At 48.2% G+C, this 21,685-nt stretch overlaps 1 protein-coding gene across 5 annotated transcripts in view; it reads right to left on the bottom strand.

Moving 5' to 3' along the window:
• MIER2 (MIER family member 2) overlaps positions 1-16,579 on the bottom strand; it is a 30,490-nt gene extending 13,911 nt beyond the window's left edge. For 2 of the 5 annotated variants that reach the window (XR_003997503.1, XR_003997502.1), the window contains exons 1-12: positions 16,522-16,579; positions 11,738-11,825; positions 11,095-11,246; positions 10,137-10,322; positions 9,290-9,413; positions 8,304-8,410; positions 7,556-7,625; positions 3,739-3,890; positions 3,042-3,123; positions 2,799-2,893; positions 2,093-2,220; positions 901-1,037 (exon numbers count right to left, since the gene is read on the bottom strand). Coding sequence is in view for 3 of the 5 variants with exons in the window: in XM_030540572.1 (XP_030396432.1) it covers positions 901-1,037; positions 2,117-2,220; positions 2,799-2,893; positions 3,042-3,123; positions 3,739-3,890; positions 7,556-7,625; positions 8,304-8,410; positions 9,290-9,413; positions 10,137-10,322; positions 11,095-11,246; positions 11,738-11,825; positions 16,522-16,530 (1,306 nt within the window). In the remaining 2 variants the exon portion in view is untranslated. Of the gene's footprint in view, positions 1-900; positions 1,038-2,092; positions 2,221-2,798; positions 2,894-3,041; positions 3,124-3,738; positions 3,891-7,555; positions 7,626-8,303; positions 8,411-9,289; positions 9,414-10,136; positions 10,323-11,094; positions 11,247-11,737; positions 11,826-16,521 lie in introns of those variants that run through there. The other 3 variants (XM_030540572.1, XM_030540573.1, XM_030540574.1) reach the window with 3 other exon arrangements.
• Positions 16,580-21,685: the final 5,106 nt, after the last annotated feature.

Here is a 21,685-nt window from a genome sequence, read left to right as displayed (position 1 = left end):
GGAGAGCAGGTGAGAGAAAGCTAGAGAAAGTCCATTGTACACACATGCAGATAACACTGTACAGGGTCTTATTCACATCCTCTGACCAGAACTATCTAGTTAGACTGTACATGGCCATGATCTCTCGCTCCTTCATGGTATCGGCCGAGATCCATCACAGTTTATCACTGTTATTACGACTGTTTGCCAGAAGCTGGGAATGGGAGACAGGGGATGGGTGACTTGATGATTACCTGTTCTGTTCATTCCCTCTGGGGCACCTGGCATTGGCCACTATCAGCAGACAGGATACTGGGCCGGATGGACCTTTGGTATGACCGATCTTATGTAGTTCCCATGTGGGGAATGCATGTGGGGAAGCGGAGAAGACAGTTCATTTGTGGGTGGGGGGGCATCAGTTCTTCTATGGAAATTCAGATGATTCTGTGATGTGACTCTCCAAGGTGCGCCTGATGCTGGGAACCCTCCCCCCAAACACACACCAGGGTGTTTTCCCCCAGATGTGGATACGCAAAGCCCCAGGTTTGTTAGGAGATGGTAAGAGAGGCAGATTATTCCCCACTCCTTTACATTCTCCCCAGAGCTCACCCTTAGCGCTAAACTCCCCAAAGCAGTTTCTCAACCTCATGCTCTGACAGTGGGGTGGGATGATTTAGCAAAAGACAAGGCCCCTCCCTTAGCACTGAGCTCTCTCCTGCTGTGCTGGTGTCTGCTCAATGGTTTTCCCAGGGCCTGGTTCCAACCAGTGGAACTTAAGGAGCTGAGATAACAGGCGCACACCTGTAAATATGCCATGTGATGTCATGAGAGAAGGACAAACGGAAGCTTCGTATCCCAGAGCGGTGGAAGGACAGGCCTCCATCCACCAGCTCTGGCACTAGAGGAAGGCAAAGGAGTTACCTGCACTCTCAATTGCCAGGTGATCTTGATTGAAGTGAGAATCCAGGCAGTTGGTGGCAGAGGGAATCGGTGGGGAGTTCCGAGAGCGGGTGGCATTTTCCGCCTCAGCCCCGTCCAAGTCGTTATCCACGTAATCCCTGCAGGGGGAGAGACGACGCTGTGACCATTAACTCTGTGGGGTTAAGCAGGTGGGGGAAATCAACAACCCTCCCTAACACTCTGCCAAGGGACAACGCAGGAGGTAACGTGGATGTTCTCAGCACAATCCACAGGGAGCAATCGGCAACAGGCTTGCTGTGCAGAAAACATCCTTTCCCTCACGGTCTGTGAGGGGCGCAACCCCCTGAAACCAGTGGAGTTCAGCCAGTGCATGTGAAATCAGAATTGGACCCTCTCAGGTTCCAACACTTGCTGAACTCTGCAATCCCAGAGACATACAGACTTTTCTGCCTCCCACAGTGAACTCAATGGGCAAACACTCTCCCCAGTGTGCTGGCCACTGCACAACAACTGCTGTCATGGCCTGCTGCAGCTTCAGCGTGCTGGCAGACAGAGCTGGGTGGGAAATGGCTTTCTGGTCTCTGGAAAATTGTCAAGATTCTGAAATTTTTTCTTATCCCAAAGTGGGACAAAAGATCAACATCTTTCAAAAACATTTGCTAACCAACAAGCCGGGAAATTTTGGGGCTTGGGTCCAAAGTTTTGTTTTGACATTTTCAATGGTTTTTATTATAATGAGCTTGTAGTTCTATCAAAAAAAAATCATTTCAAACAAAACCAGAATTTTTTGGTTAAAAAATAAATAAACATCAAAACGGGACCTTTCGACAATTTTGAAACTCCCTCCCCTCCCATTTTTCGAATGCAGACACTGGCCCCAGCATCCCACTAAGTTTCAGTTATGATTAGTTGTTTTCCAACAAAAACTATTTCCTGGAAAAATGCCCACCCAGTGCTACTGGCAAACGGCTGCTTTCCTTGGTGGAAGGACAGTGGGCTACCCTCTGTATGTGCGTCTGTTGGCCTGCCGCCCCCCAGGACTCTCCTGAGTAGAAGACCTTCCATCTCATGAGGTTTATGGCGGGGAACGCTATGTTAAGATCAAGGTCCCTGAAGCAGGGAGTGGGACGAGACAGTGAGCCTCGCTGGGAAGTAATGTTTACTAATCTTAGTCTGAGAATATTCCACGCACGTGGCTCCAGGGTGGAGGACATACTTCTTCCTTCCGAAGCGAGTCTGCTGAGTGAAGTAGTCGTAGCGCTCTGACTTCTTCCACATGTAATAGTACTCCACACACTCTCCCACCGACCGGGTGCGGACCTGCAGGGAACGATTAGTCAGAGTCCCTCCACAGAGCCCCGAGGACTTTACGAAGAGTCAGTACCATCACCCAGCTTTGTAGATGGTGAAAACAAAGTTCATTCAAGTGACTTGACCCAAGTCGCACATTGGAATCTCCTGACTCTGTCTTATGCCCTATTCACTGGGCTACATAGCTCCACTTTCAACCCAAAGGATCCCACTGAACTCTACAAATGACTCACACCCTGCAATCACTGACCCCCAGAAACATCGCGAGGGGGAAGAGCATTTGCAAAGCACTTTGAGATCATCAGCTAGCCAGTGCTAATTATTAATAAATTAAGCCTTGCAATCCCTAATGGAAGTCAGTATTGTTTTCCCTGTAGTGTAGATGGGAGAAATCAAGCAGTGAACAGTGCTGATTACATGCACTGGACCCATGCACTCGACAACGGCCACACAGCAAATCAGCTGGGAGTAGAATTGTTAGCAGTCCTAATTTCCCCAGACTAAGTAAGGTTTAGCATATGTTCCCAGCACTAACATTCACTCCTGCAGCTCCTCCCAGTCTGTGACACAAAAACATGACTTTTTACCTTGTTAGCTTGTATGAGATGGAAGTTTTTCCCGTGGACTCTAAACCCATGTTCAAAGTTTCGGCATTCTTCCTCGCTCCAGGCACAAAGCTCATCTGCAGCACAAAGAACCAGGATGTTAGGAGTTCCACAGAACCCAGGGTTACTGCAAGACAGACACATTCAGGGACTGCTGGAGTTGCGGAAGGAATCCGGTCGTTGGGATACAGCATGCAAGAGGATCTAAACACCTGGGTCTCTCACCTCTGATGACCTTCACGTTGAAGCGTAATCTCCGCAGTGCCTCTTCTGCATTGAAGTTACATTTAACCAGTTCGTACAGAGCCTGTGCAATGTAATAAAGAACTGCTGATTACATGCACAGAACGCGTATACCACTGACCAACTCAGCTGTGGCTCACTGCATCTGCCCAGACAGCATGTTCTCTTCTGGAGCCACCTATCTACACCACCCCACTTCGACCGTCAGCAAGGATTGCTCCACAGTTTGAGGCTCTAAATCATAAAGCATGGGGCTATTCTGGGAGGAGCCTAGAGACAGTAGGTGTGCATGTGTCCTCAGCTGTAATTAAAATACTAGTCCAAATGGGCCAGCTCAGCAAATGGTGACAACCCACACAGAGTGTTTGAGGCAAGTCCCGAGCACTCCTTTTGCTCCTCAACCCAGCAGGATGCAGTAGAAAGCAGCAGGCTCAGCAAGAAAGGCTCCCTCTGTCTGATCCATGGAGCAGCAGTGATGGGCCCCAGAGGGAGATGTACCAGCTAGAAAGAAGGTCTTTGTGAGATCCGCTCCCTCCCCTCTGAAACAAACAAGCGATCAATTCTGAAACTCCCTGCTGACACTTCCTGCCCCCATGGCCAGTGCTACTTGACTTCTGTCTACAACATTGAGACAACAGAGAATCTGGTGACTGCACAAAGCCCTGGCTCCCAGGCTCACCTGCTCATTGTCCTTCACCATCTCTCCTTCTGACAGATTGGCACTGGAGACCTCATCCCACCTCCGCTTAACTGCTCGGTACAAGAACTCTTCCACCTCCCTCTCCGGGAGGATATTTGGGTCCCACAGCAGCTGATCTTCATTCTCATAGGCTATTGGGAACATCAGGGCATGTCTGAAATGAGCTGGTCAATCAGAGAGCACCCTTGCTTTCAAGAGGTGGGCTGTGGGTGGATCAGAGGGGAAGTCTCTGGCTCCAGCCTGGCAGTTATGGTCAGATGGGACGCTCAAGCTGCGAGTCCTTAGATTTGGAGCCAGGGTGTTTTCTCTCCCGAATCTGGAGAGTATAGAGCTGCTGATCCCACATTCCCCCTTTAGTCTGATTAGCCCAAGACTGCTGGCTGTCAGAGCACAGTGAAGGACTCTGTGTGCTCAGGCTTTTCCTGAAGGGGTGGCTGGGGAGACCTTTTGATGCTCAAGATTTCTCTAGGCTTATTAGAGAACATGCCAATTGATGCATGTGGTTTTATAAGGCCAGATTCTGCAGTGCCCTTTCCTGCACTGGGCATAGGAATGGGAGGGCAAAGGTGGCTTTAAGCAACCACTGTTTCTGTCAAATTCTGGCCTAGGCATCCCCCGAGCTGCTCCCACTTTCACACATTAGCACATGGATGTGTATTGTGCTCTAAGAACATAAGAGCGGCCATACTGGGTCACACCAAAGGTCCATCTAGCCCAGTATCCTGTCTTCCAACAGTGACCAGTGCCAGCTGCCCCAGAGGAAATGAACAGAACAGGTAATCTTCAAATGATCCATCCCCTGTCACCCATTCCCAGCTTCTGGCAAAGAGGCTAGGGACACCATCCCTGCCCATCCTGGCTAATAGCCATTGATGGACCTATCCTCCATGAACGTATCTAGTTCTTTTTTGAACCCTGTTTTAGTCTTGGCCTTCACAACATCCTCTGGCAAGGAGTTCCACAGACTGACTGTGAATTGTGTGAAGAAATACTTCCTTTTGTTTGTTTTAAACCTGCTGCCTATTAATTTCATTGGGTGATCCCTAGTTCTTGTGTTATGAGAAGGCGTAAATAACACTTCCTTATTTACTTCCTCTACACCAGTCATGATTTTATAGACCTCTGTCATATCCCCCTTAGTCGTTTCTCTTCCAAACGGAAAAGTCCCAGTCTTATTAATCTCTCCTCATATAGCAGCCATTCCATACCCTTAATAATTTCTGCTGCCCTTTTCTGAGCCTTTTCCAATTCCAATATACCTTTTTTGAGATGGGGCGACCACATCTGCATGCAGTATTCAAGATGTGGGCGTATCTTGGATTTATACAGTGGCAGTATGATATTTTCTCTTATTATCTATCCCTTTCTTAATGAGTCCCCAACATTCTGTTTGTTTTTTTGACTGCTGCTGCACACTGAGTGGATGTTTTCAGAGAACTATCCACAATGACTCCAAGGTCTCTTTCCTGAGTGGTAACAACCAGTTTAGACGCCATCCTTTTATATGCATAGTTAGGGATACGTTTTTCCAATGTGCATTACTTTGCATTTATCCGCACTGCATTTCATCTGGCATTCTGTTGCCCAGTCACCCAGTTTTGACAGATCCTTTTGTAGCTCTTCACCGCCTGCCTGGGACTTAACTATCTTGAGCAATTTTGTATCACCTGCAAATTTTGCCACCTCACTGTTTACACCTTTTACCAGATTATTTACGAATATATCGAATGGGACTGGGCCCAGTACAGACCCCTAGGGGACACCACTATTTACCTCTGTCATTTCTGAAAACTGACCATTTATTCCTATCCTTTGTTTCCTATCTTTTAACCAGTTACAGGTTCACAGCAATGTGGGAAGCTGTTTAAATGAAAACAAAGCAAACAGAAAACAAATACTTGCAATGAACTAAAAGAACAGGCACGGAAACATTTCTATTCAGGTATTAAGCTTGGTAACCCCTGGCACCTAATATACTTTTTGTTTATTTATTTGTTTGTTTGTTTTTCAAGACAAGGAGCTTGATTCTCCTTAGCCCTTCACCTGGCACATTCATTTACACCAGAGCAAAGTGAGTGCAGAGAAAGTGTCGTTCTGATGTGGTTGCATTTTGCATTCACTTTGCACTGGTGTTCACGTGAAGCATATGGCGCAGGACAATGGAGAACGTGACCCAAAATCTACGGTGCGGAGCACCCACAGCTCCCATTAACTTCAGTAGGAGGTAAGGGCACCCAGCGCCTTGTAGGATAGAGTCCTAAATTTGAGCTTAAAACTAGTAGGAAGTGAACCCTTTAAACTAACTTGCCCAGAGGCAGCCTGGCATAGAGAATGAGGGAGGAAGTGAGTCATTTCTGGAAAGCAGACTCCCCGCTAGCAGACTGCATCTCAGTTCCAACTAATAGGTGCAGAGTCTTGAGCTAATAAATGATTGGACACAATCTGAAAACCGAACCATTTCTCTGCTTCTGAGAGATCCTATCTAACTGGTAGTTGTGATCAGCACCGGTGATTCTGTACGAAAATGTATAGATAAATCATATCACTTGCCTGTTTGTGAAATACAAATAAAATATCACTTTCAGACATTAACTTTTCTTTGGCCATGTTTGAGACTCACATTTCCAACTTTGCCAAACTCAGACCAATCCATCAGAAATTTCACATGCTTGATATCAGGATTTTTCAAGGAAGTTTTGAGGCAAATAAAACAAAGAATTTGGCAGACATAGAGATTCAAATATAAAATCAATGGAAGGGGAGGAGCAGGATCCAGTCTCTGCATCCAACATCTGAACCCACAATAAGCTCCCGTTGGTGATTATTTGTGAAACATTCAGGGGGGAGAGGGGAGGGAGAGCAAGTAAATTCTCAGGTTAGAAACTGTGTTCACTTGGAATTAAGCATGAAAACAATCTAACACAGCTGTTCAGGAACAAAATCAAGAGAACACTGTAGTTTTCTAAAAACAAAACCCACCTCAATTAGAAAGCCTCTAAAGTCAAAGTTTTAACAAAAACCCAAACACCGAAAATTATGGAAAATAAAATAATCTGAAAAATCTTAACTCTGCTGCACTTCACTGCTGTGAGAAATGCCAGAAACGTAGAGACAATATAATCCTCAAAGAACACAGGTGTCTGTAAGAACCAATGGCTGGAAGCTGAAGATAGACAAATTCAGAGTAGAAGTCGGGAGCAAATTTTTAGCAGTGAGGGTAATTAACCACTGTGGTTGAGTCTCCATCACTGGCAATTTTTAAATCAAAATTGGATGTTTTTCTAACACATCCATTCTAGTTCCACCCCAGGGAAGTTCTATGGCCTGTACTGTGCAAAAGATCCGACTAGATCACCACAATGGTCCCTTGTGGCCTTAAAGTCAATTAAATTATATTATCAGAGACTGCAAAAATGAAAGATGCCTTCGTACGCTACCTTACTTGTAACCTTGCAGTGATTACAAACTGCCAGATCACGTAAAGCAAACTGCACCTGGGTTTGCATTGCAAACAGCTAAGATTGCTGGCTCTTTCAGGGCCAGGCACAGTCCTGTGTAAAATACTGGATCACGCTGTGAACTGTCGCACATTGGTGACAACTAATCCACTCCCGTTTTCCTAAAAGCCCAACTTCTGTTTGGAGGAATGAGAATTGTTAGACATACAGACATCATAGCTAGAGATACAAACCTCAGCGACAGAGCCAACACTCTGTCAGCAGCTCAGATCAGTGGACCCCATATCCAGAAAAGATGCAGCACAAGTGTTACAATCAGAGCAAGGAAGCGCTCTCACCTTTTTCACTGTGCCTGTTTAAGTGGGGGATAGGAACAGCAGCCTGGAACTGAGGTCCAACCATGATCTCCTGAAAACCATCACAGAGAAGAGAATTAATACAAGGCGACTGTGTTATGTGTTTGTACTGGAATCAACTCAGGGACCCGGTGATGAACGGAACTTAACCTGCCTCACTAAACACACCGGCGGACCACATTGTCCGTGTCCACTCTAGGGGGATCCCTCCTATTCAGAAGAACAATTATGAAGGGGGTTTCAAACAAATTAGTTTGCTGACCCTCTGATTTTTAGCCTGGTCTCACTGCTGAATATTTATACCAAGACCCTACATCATCTTAAGGTTGCAAAGGAGAAGATGCAGCAGAGCTTCTTCAGTTTGCTGTGCGTCCAAAGAGGAGTCTACTCTCCTCTTCCACAAGATAGTTCTCCAAAGACCCATCCTGGGCACGCAACACTAGACCTCACCTCTCCTACGCTACAAGTTGCAGTTCTGCATTTTGAGGTACAGCATCCCCCTAGCTGTGAGCATAATCTCAGATACAGGCTGCACAGGGCATGTTTTAAGATACGTCTGCCATGGCCTTGCACAGAATGTAAGACCCAGAGTACAGGCGCCTGACATTGAGTTCCCCAAGAAGGCAACCTGGGGTTGGGCCTCGTGGTTTTCTTGAGCTGCTCAGCTTTCTCACACTTGAATGCTGAGCAATAGCCCCCCAGGGAAGTGCAGTTGGCTCAGATCACTTACCTTCTTGCACTCGTTGGATGGGATGGAGTCCTCTTCCGAATCCTCTGCTGAGGAGGAAACACATGGAGAAGAACAGGGCTCTTTGTCTTCATCAGCCAGGAAGTTTGCTTTGAAGAAAGAGAAGTCACTTGTTCAGTTACAAGATGGCTAACACCCAGCCTCAATCTCTCTAGATTCTCTCTCCTTCCCTCATTTCCCATCCTGGAGTTGTTTTGAGCCTGCTCCATTTATTCAGAACAACTTACCCAGATTCTCTTCTGTAGGCAAAATACCCAAGTCCTTGCCACATGAGCAGTGATCATTCAGCAGAGCCAAGGCTCTCAAATTTTGCAGGATTAGGGGTAGAATCCCAATCAATCATTCCACACTGAGTTCTCCCTTGCTTTGGCTCCCTACAAACCCCCAATATTAAAGTCCGAGGAACACAAAAGCCATACTAGACTGGATCATTGGTTCTACTAATCTGCAGCACCCCCTTCTAGATTAGATCACTGGTCCATCTACTCAGGAATTCTGCCTGCTGTCACACCAGATGAGAACAGTGGTCTCGCTACTCTGAGAGTGGATGCTGTGGAGGGATCATCTGGCAGCAATATTTCTCAGGAAGGTAAAAACCCTCAACATCCCATGCACTTCACCAGTTGTGTAGTTGCCCCAAAAGTCCACACTGGGTGCATAACAGAAGTCCTCACTGCCCTGAGGCTATGAGCTGCAGCTGGAGAGAATTGCTTCCTGACCCTACAGCTGATCAGTTCACACCCTGAACCATAAAATTCAACTCCCTTTATCACTAGGGCCTAATTCTGTCTGTGCCTTGCAGTAACATCAGGAGGGCTGAGTTTATCTTCAGCTCCCAGGACCAACCTCAAAAGTTGCTACTTCAGGAATTTCAGTAACCAAAAATTTAAAAATTATTTTAAAAATTGGCCTTTCCTCCTGAGCCACCTCCAAGTACAAAAGGTCCATTAGAAATCAGGGACACATACAGCCAGGCCGGTTTGGGAAAAGGTCCGACGCATCATGGGACGTGACAGACGGAGTCAGATCGTCGGCTGAAGACTGCGTCTCCTCCTCTTCTTCCCCTGAAAGCAAATCCTTCGCTATTTGTTCCTTTTAACAACAACAAGAAAGTGAAAAATGTTTTTAAATTTAAAAAAAAAAGGGAGGGGAGGCCTAGAGTAAACCATCCCTGGCCAAGATCCCTTCCTCCGTGCATCTCCTGTACCCCATAGATGCTTCTCTTAGACCTTCCTTACCCACACCCCCAAAAGACTGTTTCCTTATGGGCCCACTGGAAGAGTCAAGAGGAGAGTGGCTTCCTAGAGATGCTACAGGGAGAAAGGGTAAGGAGCACTTTCTGCAGAGCCCATCCAGAGTGGTTGACTTTCAGAGGGGCTGGCAGGGAATAAACTTTCAGTGGCTCTTATGCAGAGTGGCAGGACTCCTTGCTTCCCTGGGAATAGAGGATACAGGTTTTCAGGCAGAGATGAAGCCTCCTGCGAATCTCCATAGATTCACACCACACGCAGAAGAGGAGGTATCTACATTCCAAATAGGGCTTGTAGTTTGTTTCTCTTTGTAACAATTACTTTCTTTAGTCTCCTCTGAATTTCCTGTTTGTGTTAGTACCTCTGCAGTTGACATTCTCTATTGCACTTTGGGATCAGTGGGTTAGACAATTCCCACCTGCTGGAATTCAAGTGTCTTGAATATACTAGACCCCTGATTGAGGGACCCAGTAGATGCTTCCTGTTCTAGACCCTACACCAACCTGGGGTGCATTACTTGATCCCCTTGCTAGTAGCTAGCACGTGACCACAAAGTTGCCCTTACCTTATCCAGGGTCATGTCCGGCAGGTTGCGAGGGATGTCATTGCTCTCGCTGTCCTGCTCTGAGATCGGATCAGATGCCTCATAGCCGTAAAGTGCAAGCAGCTCCTCGAATGGCATTTCACTGCTCTGAGCGAGAGGAGGACAAAGCTTCATCAGGAATGGAACAACCACCGAGTACAACACCAGCTGCAGTAAACACAGAGATATGCAGAGGCAGTCAGGGCAGCTCTGCTCCCCTGGGGGCTGGCTCTGATCTGTTTTTGGCGCTGCTCTATGATGCAGGAAACCAAAAGGTATTGACTAACAGGACTATGACAATCTGTACTTCCCCAAGCTGTGGACAAACCTGGGAAATGATCCCAAAGCAACAGATTCAAGGGTGGCTTTTTCACACTGGCTTTTCATGCTGGTGAAGAGGTTCCAGTTAACAGCCCTGGAGACTAGATCCCTGTATTTACCCAGAGAACAGGGCAGCACAAATGTCCCATATGTATACTGACCCTGACCTGAAGGTACAGTTTCTGTCAGAGAAGGATGCTCACACTCCATACCCTATTGAATTCTTGGCCTCTTGACTGCCCACAAGGGAGGCAATAGATACACCAGTGTTTTCTGAGAAGTTGACACCCGTCTATCGTGAAGTGGATGGCACAGCAACAACTCATTTTACATGGCCCAGACAGCCAACAGCTTTTCGTCACCAGGGATGCAGACTGGATTTGAACTGGCAACCCACACTGTGGAGGGCTCCAGGGCTCATGACTGGTCCCTTGGGCAACCTGATCCCCCACATCCAAATGACAAAGCAAGGCCTTATGCTTAGGAGACTTAAATATAGCACACAGCCAGGCGATCTCCCTGAGTGCTGGCCCGGTGGAGACATTTCATCTCAATTCTCTGTCAAGATAGACAAGAAATCCAACAGATAATTCCCCTTCCCCTCCCTTGCTGCCTTTACCTGAGATGCACTGAAACTCTTTTCCAGCTCTTCTAAAGACTTTTCTTTCTCTTGCGTATCTTCTTCCTCCTCCCTCTCTTCTCGTACACCATAGTTCTGTGACAGGATCTCAGCTAGGGTGAATCGGTGGTCAGATGAGCCCATTGACACAACTGCAGGGATTAGAAAGTTGGCCATTAACCGTGCTTGACCCTAGACCACAGCAACAAAATGTGGAGAGACTCCGGGCTGGTCTACCCTACCGCTTAAGTTGATGTAACTTACATCACCCAGGGGTGTGAAAAAGACACTCCCGAGTGACGTAAGTTACATTGACCTAAGCGGCGCTATGTCAGCGGGAGACGCTCTTCTGCCGACATAGCTTCCACCAGTAATTATGCCGACGGGAGAGCTCCCTCCTGTCGGCATAGTGTGTCTTCACCACATGCGCTACAGTGGCACAGCTGCATCGATGCAGCTGTGCCAATGTAGCGCTGTAATATAGATTTGCTCTCCATCGTGTGTGTGCACATATGCGCACATGCACACGTGCGCTTAAGTTCATGTGTATACCCAGAAATGGTCGGGGGAAGAGACTAGATGGAGGAGAAATGGGAGTGGCATGGGGGAAAAACAAACATAAGCACACTCAAGCTGTTGGTACCTGCTGCAGTCTGAAGACCAGGCTCTCCAGGACATAGGTTGTGGGCTGGGTACGGAACCACCCTCGGACTCTGCCTGCCGACCGAGGCCTTCAAAAAATAATAAACATGGATGAGAAAAAGTATCAGAGGGGAGCCGTGTTAGTCTGTGTCCACAACAACAACAAGGAGTCCAGTGCACCAGACTCTCTGTTGTTTTTATGGATGAGAAACATCTTCCTAATAATGTGACACATTTCCAGCCCCCAAATGCAATTCACTTAGTTTAAAAAACAAGTAAAAAGAGCTTCTGATCAGATGTACTCAAGGAACCACCCCCTCCTCCCCGAAGCCTTCCCTGCCCTTTATTTTCCACATTCCCTTCAGAATCCCTAAGCGCATGCATGGGTGCCTCTTCTTCATCCCATCACTGGTATCTATTCTCTCACCAGTTTATTTGAGAACCAAAGTCCTTAGGATTTATATTGTCATGAGAGGAGATTGTAGCCTGCTACGAACTTTATTCTAAAAGCATATGGCCCTTTTGTTTGAATGTGGCACTTCCTTAAACTCTGAGCAATTCATCAGAGGTAGAATCAGAAATTATCTGATCACCAAGAAGGACATCTGACCACGTGCTTCCTGTCTTCCCCCATTCCAAAGCACTTAAAAGACTCAGAAGGGTCACGAATGGCATTAACAGCTGAGCAGGCAGGGAGGGAATCCAATGGTTGCAAGCAGCAAGGGTAAGATGGATAATGGATAGGACAGGTGGATGAGAGTGTAGGCATCTGCTTTCCGGCAATCAATGTTCAGTCAGAAGTTCAAGCAGCGATATGGGCTGAAGTCCAGGTAACAGTCCAGAACGCCTGTTATTTCTGGATTGCTGTATATTTGTTAGGTCTAAGAAGGGAGCAAATGAGTAATCAGCTGACTCAATCATGTTGACTAAGAGCATCATAGCTGTGGAACAGAACTGTGGTGTCAGTCCCCAAACTGGCACTATTGCATTTTAATTAATACATATCATGGCCCTGATCCTGGGACGCGCTGAGCATTCTTAACATCCATTCAGTCAATGAGAGTTGTGGGCATTCAGTACATTGCAGGACTGGACTTCAGTATCTAAGAAAGCAAAGGATCAGTTGAAATCAAAATGGGAGACCCTCCCTCCCACCCTCTAAATGAGTCAAAGTACATATTCTCACTCACACACACCGGCTATCCAGCCAGATATCAGGTTGCTGGCTTAGAACTAATGCCTCCAAGTCTTAAAAATGTGTAAATCTGGTAGCAGTGCCAGTTATTTTGTAGAAATAAATGATGGTGATGATTTTGTACAACTGATGACCTAGGAGACAGCAGGGTATTGTCATGAGAGAGCCAAGAGCTGAAGCAACCTTGGAACTACTACTCCCTTGTCTAGTAGGCACAATGCAAGGAGAATGCCTTTAGCCTCAAGTGAAACATGCAATGTGTATTGCAATTCACCATCCCCTAGTGTCTGATTACAGAGCAACAAAACTCTCTTGAGACTATCTTGGCTTCTTGCAGAAATAGCCCAGTACCTGTGTGTGCTAAGAAAAAGAAGGAGTTTCTGAGATAATAAAGGAGAAAGGGGTGAAAAGATTTAGGACTGCCTGTGTTCTGAGATTGGGCATTTCTATGTTTTCTGCACTTGGGAAGATGGCGCCATATCTCAGAAACAGGGGATTGATGGGGCATGATGAAGAACAAGACTATTTTAAAAGACATCCTTCCCGTAAATAACCTTGGTTGTATGAAGATGATCAAGGTGTGGTCTACAATCATTCATTCTGTAGCTTTGGGCACATAACTCAATGTAGTCTCCCATTTCCTGAGACAATCTACTTACTGACTGTACTACCTCACAGAGGGTTAACAAGGAAATGTGTTCAAAATGTTTCAAAGATGAAAGTTTCTACTAAGTAATACTGTTCGGTTAACAAATGGGGGTTGGAAAAGATGTCAATCAGAACACTGGATAAATAAGGATACATTATATCGAAGACCATTAGGGGAAAAGAGGAGTAACATTAGTAATAGTAAGATACAAACTAATACTTATGAACATATTCAGGTTAATGAGGATGAAGAAAGACTCAAAGCTGAAGTAGTAACAGGACATTAGTGGACATAGAAACTGCCTGTGCTGAAAATCACCATGAAGACATGTTAATAATGAAAGTAAATCAAATCACAATGGTGTATGTGGACTGAGAAGGGATCAAAGAGATGGCAGGCAGAGCCAATGGCCAATTCTTACATCCTAACATAGACATGGATGAAACTGGAGCATACAGATGGCCGATACCATAATTATTTTTTGGATCTGAAAGACCATGTAACGGAAGTCCAGGCAGAGCCAAGCAATGGGTGAAGAAGCAAGATCAGACTCAAATGTGTAGATAGTGACCACGCAGAGGGATATGTTCTTGGTTGAACTGACTGTTAATGGCATGCAATGTAAAATTATTTCTCTCTAAAGTTAGAGAGAGCCATCTGATGCTTTAAATCCTACTGTCAGAGAGGGAGTAGAAAAACCAACAGCATTACATGGGTCAGAAAAACTGACGTAGATGGCCTCAAGGTATGAATGGATACATCTCGGTCAAGAATGGTACTTAGACATGATAATGTAGATGCTTCTGTCATTTGTGATGCTGATAGTTCTCATCACCTTCCAAAATTCATGGTGGTCATCTCAGATTATTCCCACAGTGCCCAAAACGATGCTGAAGTTGGCTCTGCTGCCTGCAAAACTGGATGGCCACCTGGATTAGGACTCCTGGCAGCTTCTTTCTACACAAATCGCTGCTTCTTTTGCCTGAAACTGACCCTCCTCGCACAGCATTTATGAACACAGCTGCTGGCTAATCAGTCTTAAAAGACTCTAGCATCCCTTCCCTGATTCCAGAGTCAAGATTCCAGGAACTCCATTAAAGATACAGCAACAATGATTTTTCAGAAATGCAGGGATTCTTCCACGCAGTAGTGGATTTCATGGCCTGTCAAAGCAACGGTGATTGTGTGTATGTCCAGAGCACTAGCACATAAAACACCTAAGGCAAGAACTATTCTCACAAGAAAGCGAGACAAAGAGAAAGAGGAGGGTTTCCCTTCAGATTTCATTGCTTTAATAACAGTGGTGATTTTCCAAGCCAGTTTTGGCCATTGCATGGCCAAGTGAAGTGCATCTCTTAGTGCTGGCCCATTACAGAAATGCTCCTTGTTGCTCCTGTCTTGTGCACATTCCTTGATGTTTTGGGGAAAGAGTTCTGCTGGCTATTTCCCATTGAGCAAAGGTGCATGTCTGAATCTCACTCATTCTGTAACCTCCACACAGTGAGTTTTTCTTTGCAAGTCCATAAAATTAATGACGGAAAAGACGTATTAGGCCATCCGGTCCATCTCCCGCCCAGATAACCATTGCTGGCATCGGACACAATTTCACTGTGGTGATCCCACATATAGCAAATCTAGTTTGTGGGATGTTAACTGGCACCAAATTCCCCTTGGGATGCACATCTCATCATAGGGACATCATCACAGTGCTCCGGGACATCATCTCCATGCCTCGTGCTGAGGTGAATTTGATGATACCGTGGTGAAGTCTCAAAATAATGTTTCAGAACAAACGTGGTAATGCAACAGGGATGCTGCAGCCAAGGGCTATTGTGATTGACAAGATGTAGTAGGAACAGTCTCCCACCAACAGGGACAACTCCCTGATGTGACATGTTGGTGCAACCATTGTCGTGTGACATGAATGACCTCTTGTTGTGATGGAGAGGATGCCTCCATGAGTCATGCTCAAGAAAAGCTCACAATGCAACAGGTGGGCCTCTTGATGGCTTCTCAATGCTATTCTCCCAAGTCAGCGTCACAATAAGGATCTTGCAGCGTGACATCCTGATGCCCCATCTAACCGGTGTGACGCAATGGGGATGATGTTTCAAAGTGACATCAAGACAGAATGGGGGATGACATCACAGTGCGATGCCCCAGCGTAAGCGCGGTAACATCTCTGCATGACACAATCGCACACTGCACGAGGGCCAGGTCCCTCCCATTGAAACCATCTGATGCACGTGACAACCCCCCACCTCCATCCACCCATGCTGCCCTTCCTAGCGGTTGCCCCCACGTTCTTACTCCATCCCCTTTTGCCCCAATGTTCCCTACCCCCAGCCGCAGCCGCCTCCCACCCCTGCCCACAGCTCTGTCTGCCTCCCTCCAACCTCCGCTGCTCCCCATGCCCACAGCTTTTGCTGCGCCTCTCCAGTCCCTGATGAACTAGCTTCCTCCCAGACCTTGATGCCCCACAGCCCCAGCTACCCCCTCCAGCCCCTACTGGTACCCAGCCCAAGATGCCCTGCCTACCCTCCACCCCAGCCCCATATGCCCCAGCCACCGCCCCAGCCACGGCTGCCCCAGCTACCCTGTGGCTCCTACCTCCCCCAGCCTCAGATGCCCCCCAGCCCAGCTCCCCCCCCCAGATGCCCCAGCCACCCCCAGACCCTGCTGCCCCCTACTGGCCTCCAGCCCTTGATGCCCCAGCTCCCCCTCCCCCCAGGCTCTCCTGTCCGGCCGGGGGCCTAAGCCACGGAGCAGCCTTCGGGCCTGGGGCTGGGGGGGTCCCCATGAGCCCCCCCCCGGTGTGGGGGGGTCTCGAGTGGCGACCGCCGGGGCCCCGCCCCCCAGCAGGGGGGCCCGGCGGGGAGATGGGGGGAGGTTTGGCCCCAGCTCTGCCCCCCCCGGTCCCCCCTCCCCCCGGCGCACTCACCTCCGCCATGGCCGTGTGCGGAGCGGGGACGGGCGGGACCGGCGGGGGAGCCCCGGATGCGGGGCCGCCCGCTCATTGGCTGCGGCGCCAGGAGGGAGGGGGAAGGCGGCGGGAGGGGTGAAGTGGTGGGGAGGGGGCGCGTGGGGCGGGGGAGTCAAGCGGAGGGGGGGTCCTGCGCCGGGAGGGAGGCTGGGGGGAGGGGGTGAAGTGAGGAGGAGGGGACGGGGGGGAGGCTGGAGTGGGGGGTTGGAGTGGTCAGGGGGGAGGGAGGCTGGGGGGGTTGGAGGGGTTGGGGGAGGGAGGCTGGAGGGGGGGATTGGAGGGGTTGGGGAGGGAGGCTGGAGTGGGGGGCTGGAGGAGTCAGGGAGAGGAAGGCTGGAGTGGGGGGAGGGGTCAGGGGGAGGGAGGCTGGAGTGGGGGGAGGCTGAAGTTGGAGGTTAGAGGATGGATGGAGAGAGCGCAAGGGATGAAGTGATTGGGAGGGGTCGGCTGGAGTGGGGGGAGGGGTCAGGGGAGGGAGGCTGAGGCGAGGGGGTGAAGTGAGGATAAGGGGATGGTGGGGGGAGGCTGGAGTGGGGGGTTGGAGGGGTCAGGGAGGGGGAGGCTGGAATGGGGGGTTAGAGTATAGATGGAGAGAGCGCAAGGGATGAAGTGATGGGGAGGGGTTGGCAGGAGTGGGGGAGGGGTCAGGGGGAGGGCGGTTGAAGGGGTTGGGGGAGGGAGGCTGGAATGGGGGGTTAGAGGATGGATGGAGAGAGCGCAAGGGATGAAGTGATGGGGAGGGGTTGGCAGGAGTAGGGGGAGTGGTCAGGGAGGGAGGCTGGAGGGGGTTGGAGGGGTTGGGGGAGGGAGGCTGGAGTGGGGGGAGGCTGGGGTGGGGGGTTGGAGGGGTCAGGGAGGGGTGGGGGTGAGAGGAGGATACAGAGCGGCAAGGGGTGAAGTGATGCGGTGGGGGCAGGGGGAGGGAGGAGATCAATGGGGCAGGGACATCAAGGGAAGGACTAGGTGCTGTGAGGGGATGCAGTTGAAGGTGTCTGGGACAAAGCGTGGGGGGGGTTAGGAATGAGAAGGTTGGAGGGGACAGGGAGGGGAAGGCTGGGGTTGGGGAGTTGAGATGACATGGAGGGGGAGATTGGATGGGGTTCAAGGAGGGAATCTGAAGTTGGTGGGTTGGAGATGAGGTTGGCTAACGGGTTGTAGGAGGAAGTGATGGGGAGCCTGGAATGAATTCGGCTAGAGATGCAGGCATGGGGATGGAAGGGGTTACCATGATCTGAAAAAAAGAGGCCGAGTGTCTCAGGAATAGAGGGACTGGGGCAATGAAGGAAACGGGGGGCGGAGGGGGGGGAAGAGAGGTTATGGGCATGGCTTGGAAGCTAAAGGGACACAAACTCGCACTAGTGGTAATAAAGTGGCAGTTTGCAGGCCAGGAAATGTGTTCGGATAAACACTGGAGGCCTTTCTGGAGGTTATACTTTAGCCTAGCACAAGTTTCTGGACTCAGTACGGAAGTACCGGATGAAATGTAAGAGCTTGTGTTATCCAAGGAATCAGACTAGATAATCTAATGGTCCCTTCTGTGATTTAGACTCTATGATTAAAAACAAGCCAAAGAGACAGGTGGATCTGGAGGGCTGGGTGCATAATTGAAGTCTGAAGAGGCAGTTTTCAACGGCTGAAGACTTGGGGGTTGTTTGCAGTCTTGACAAGGGTTCTGTAGATATTTGACAGGACCATGGGACAGTTCACCTCATTAGGGAAAGGATAAAATGGTGGTGTTTTATTAGAGGTAGCAGCAGATTTTTAGATCATGTCCATCCCTTACCTTCTCCTAGCAGCATTGAGGTTTAAACAGAAACAGCCTGTGAAAATAAGTTGTCTGGAAAGGTCAGAAAAAATTATCTTCTGAAGTTAGGGCCTAATCCAGGAAAATCCCCAGCATCTTCCACTTCCAATGACTGCAATAAAAACTGAGCATTCTCAGCACCTTTCCCACATGTAAAATGTCATTCTAGTCAGTGGAGTGCCCAAACCCAGGCCACTGGGCTGAGTGGAGTTTATTTTGCAGCGGTATCTCTGAAAATGCCACCTTCTTTGAACCAGAGTGGGCTTTACATTTGGAACAATTCACGTTGAGAGAGAGGTCTGGCACTTTCAGTCTTGTGGAATTGCTCTTCCTTAGGGCCACCAGCTGGAGGACAGTGGGAGACCCTGAGTAGAGATCCAAGCTGGATTGTGGCGTTGCTGGGGGCTGGATACAAATGCTCTAATTTTCTGTTATGGGACCATATTAATCTCTGGTGCAGCTTTGTTGATTTTGGCCCATGAATCTGAGTGACCTTTTGGCTACCATTTCAATTCAAACTTTGAAATTAATAAGACCATTTCAAAAGGCCAGGATGAACCTTAGAGGGCTTTAGAGGTATTAGCTGAGGAGTGTGGGAAATATTTTTATATGTTGTTTTCTGGTAACACAATATAGGTAGGCATTGTCCACAGACACAGGGAGACGCAAGGAGCAACTGTTCATAATCTTGCATTTTGTGTATGCTTGTGAGTGTAAAAAAGCAGAAGGTGCTATGCAGTGGAGAATCAAACCCCCGTCCGTTCTCTGACCTTACAATCTAAGGCCTTCTATACATGAGAAAATTGTTCCGGTTTAACTTCACCAGTTTTAGAAACAAGTTTAGTTAAATTGATTTAACTACCTTGCTTGAACACTCTTCTTCCAGATGCCATGTACCAAATCTACTGACCAATTTAAGCTACATCGTTGCAACACACTCTGAAACTCAGTGTGTCTTTGTTTAGACAAGTGCCACCATTTTCTAAAGCACCTAAGTGACATAGGTGCCTAAGTTTCATTGAAAATCAATGTGACTTAGGCTCCTAAATCACTTAAGCATTTCTGAAAACATTACCCAAGGCTTGAGGAGAATAATAACAACTGTCCCTGGCTCTTAGATCTCAAAGGAGTATCATGGCAGTATCATTATCCCCATTCTACAGAGAGGGAAACTGAGGCCCGGGGTGGTGAAGTGACTTGCCCAGGGTAATCCATTAGGCTGGTGGCAGAGCCCTAGTCTCCACGCCAGCCATTAGGCCACATTACAACAGGTGGGAGAGGGATATTAGCACACTATGTATAATTTATATTTACACACTGTACATTTTTATACATAGAATATATTTTATTCTAAATATAGTCTACTTTAAAGTATTGGGAAAAGGATAATGGTTAATTGAACTAGAAGGAGAGCACAGAAGAGATAGGTTAGTTGGGGTGCATATCTGAAGGATATTCATATATTAAGGTGACATGCTTTTCAATGGTTTCTTGCAGTGGCAGTACTAGGAGTCAGCTGCCAGCTGTTACATAGATCCTTTAAGTTCTTTTTAATATGGTCCTGGCCTACAGACTTCCATGGCAAAACCATCCAATGCAATCAGTTCCTGTTTAATGCCATGCATCTCCAAGGCTTTCCGTAGCCAACGGGCCCTGCAAAAGGACCCCTGAATCTCTCTGTCACGGAGTCACCAGAGCGATGCTCTGGAACTACTCCATACGAAGCCAGCCAGGACTCTGGGGGAACCTCCTCTATCTGAGCAGTCTGTCTCCAGGGCAAGAAGCTTACACAGTTTTGACCTTCCTGTGTCTGACCTCGGAATATTCAGCACCCCCTTCCACACCGTTCGCTTCCCGCAGCGAGTCCACCCAGGCAGGGCTCCTGCAGAAGCCAGAGGGCCCTGCACCCCAACTCCACAGTCAGATGTGATTCTCAGCCAGCGTAAAATGGAAGGTTTATTAGTTGACAGGAACACAGCATAGGGTAGAACTTGTTAGCACAGAAATTCGTGTTTTCCAACCAAGTCCATCTTGGGAGGGGAGTCCAGAGCCAGGGTTCTGGCCCTCCCTCTGCGCTCCAAGCCAGCTGACACTGATTTGCTTCCAGCCGCCTGGCCCCTGCCCTGCCTGTTGCTCCTCCTCCGGCCCTTGTCTCACTTCCCAGACCAAGAGTCACCTGGTCACATCCCCCTCCTGGGTCTCAAGTTATAAAGCGGTGGCCATAGCATCCATGCAGGGAGTAGCCCCCGCCAAAATCACACACCCTTATTCCCATCACCTAGACATTGGTGCAATACACAGGGAAACTGAGGCACACACAGCATTCATGCAAAACAGTAAGTCTGCCATAGGTTCACGTACAACATAACAATAGAAAATCCCCACTTCGTCACACCCTCTGTGACTTACAATTGCAGCTAGAGGGCCAATGGTGTCTCCTCGCTAGGGGTATATGAATAAGGAGCCCGCACTGCTGGGGAGTAGCAGATGAGTCATCACTCTGCATTCGTCACCAATCTCGCCGTTTTCTGAAGGCTAGGAAAAGGGTTTTGTTCAGGCGAGTCCAGCATTGCCACACACAATAAGGATTCAGCTCCCAAGATATACTTACGGAAGCTTTATTAGCATTTAGTTACTACAGAAGGACGTCATACCAGGCGTCTCAGCCATCTGCTCCTTGTTCGTTTTCACTCATGCGTTTGAGCTTGGGAAGTGTTAACAAGTGTTCCTGAAGTGAGGGTGGTGGCCCTTGAGCCAAGAGCTAGAGCACTTCAGCAGATTTTTATCCCATGGCAGGGCAGATCTGTCCAGGTCTATTTGAAGGCCTCCATTAGATTACACACACTGTTTTTTAATAGAAAAAGCACCTAACCCCATCTTGCTTCCAAACCCATTTCTAAAAGAATCTCTGCTTTCTCGCACTCCTGACCACATTGTGTCTATGGGATTTTCACTGCGAAAGCAGAGGAGTCTGGATTTTGGAGCCAGACAACAGCTGGGGGACCTATTCCATTCTCTGAATTTAGCACCTTTTTGTGCTAGCTGGCATCTGCACAGTAGACTCGGCCTGTGTCATCTGTGTCACACAGCACTGCTTCCACTCCTTGACTGATTGACCCCTAAACCTGCAAAGCGCATGCAAGCTGTCTGTGCAAGCACACGGTGGGGTGGAATACCCGTGCAAACAGACATTCACTTTTTGACATTTTCTCTTTCCAGGAATATTCTTGCAAACTAAATTTTGCTGGCACAAATGTTTGACCAGAAGGGGCTGTAGGTAGCACGTGAGCGGATTCACAAGTTGTATTGCAATTAATA

The sequence above is a fragment of the Gopherus evgoodei genome, chromosome 22, assembly GCF_007399415.2.
Source record: "Gopherus evgoodei ecotype Sinaloan lineage chromosome 22, rGopEvg1_v1.p, whole genome shotgun sequence".
In the NCBI taxonomy this organism is placed as follows: Eukaryota; Metazoa; Chordata; order Testudines; family Testudinidae; genus Gopherus; species Gopherus evgoodei.
Note: the sequence above shows the minus strand (reverse complement) of the source record. Positions and strands in the feature narration are given on the sequence as shown.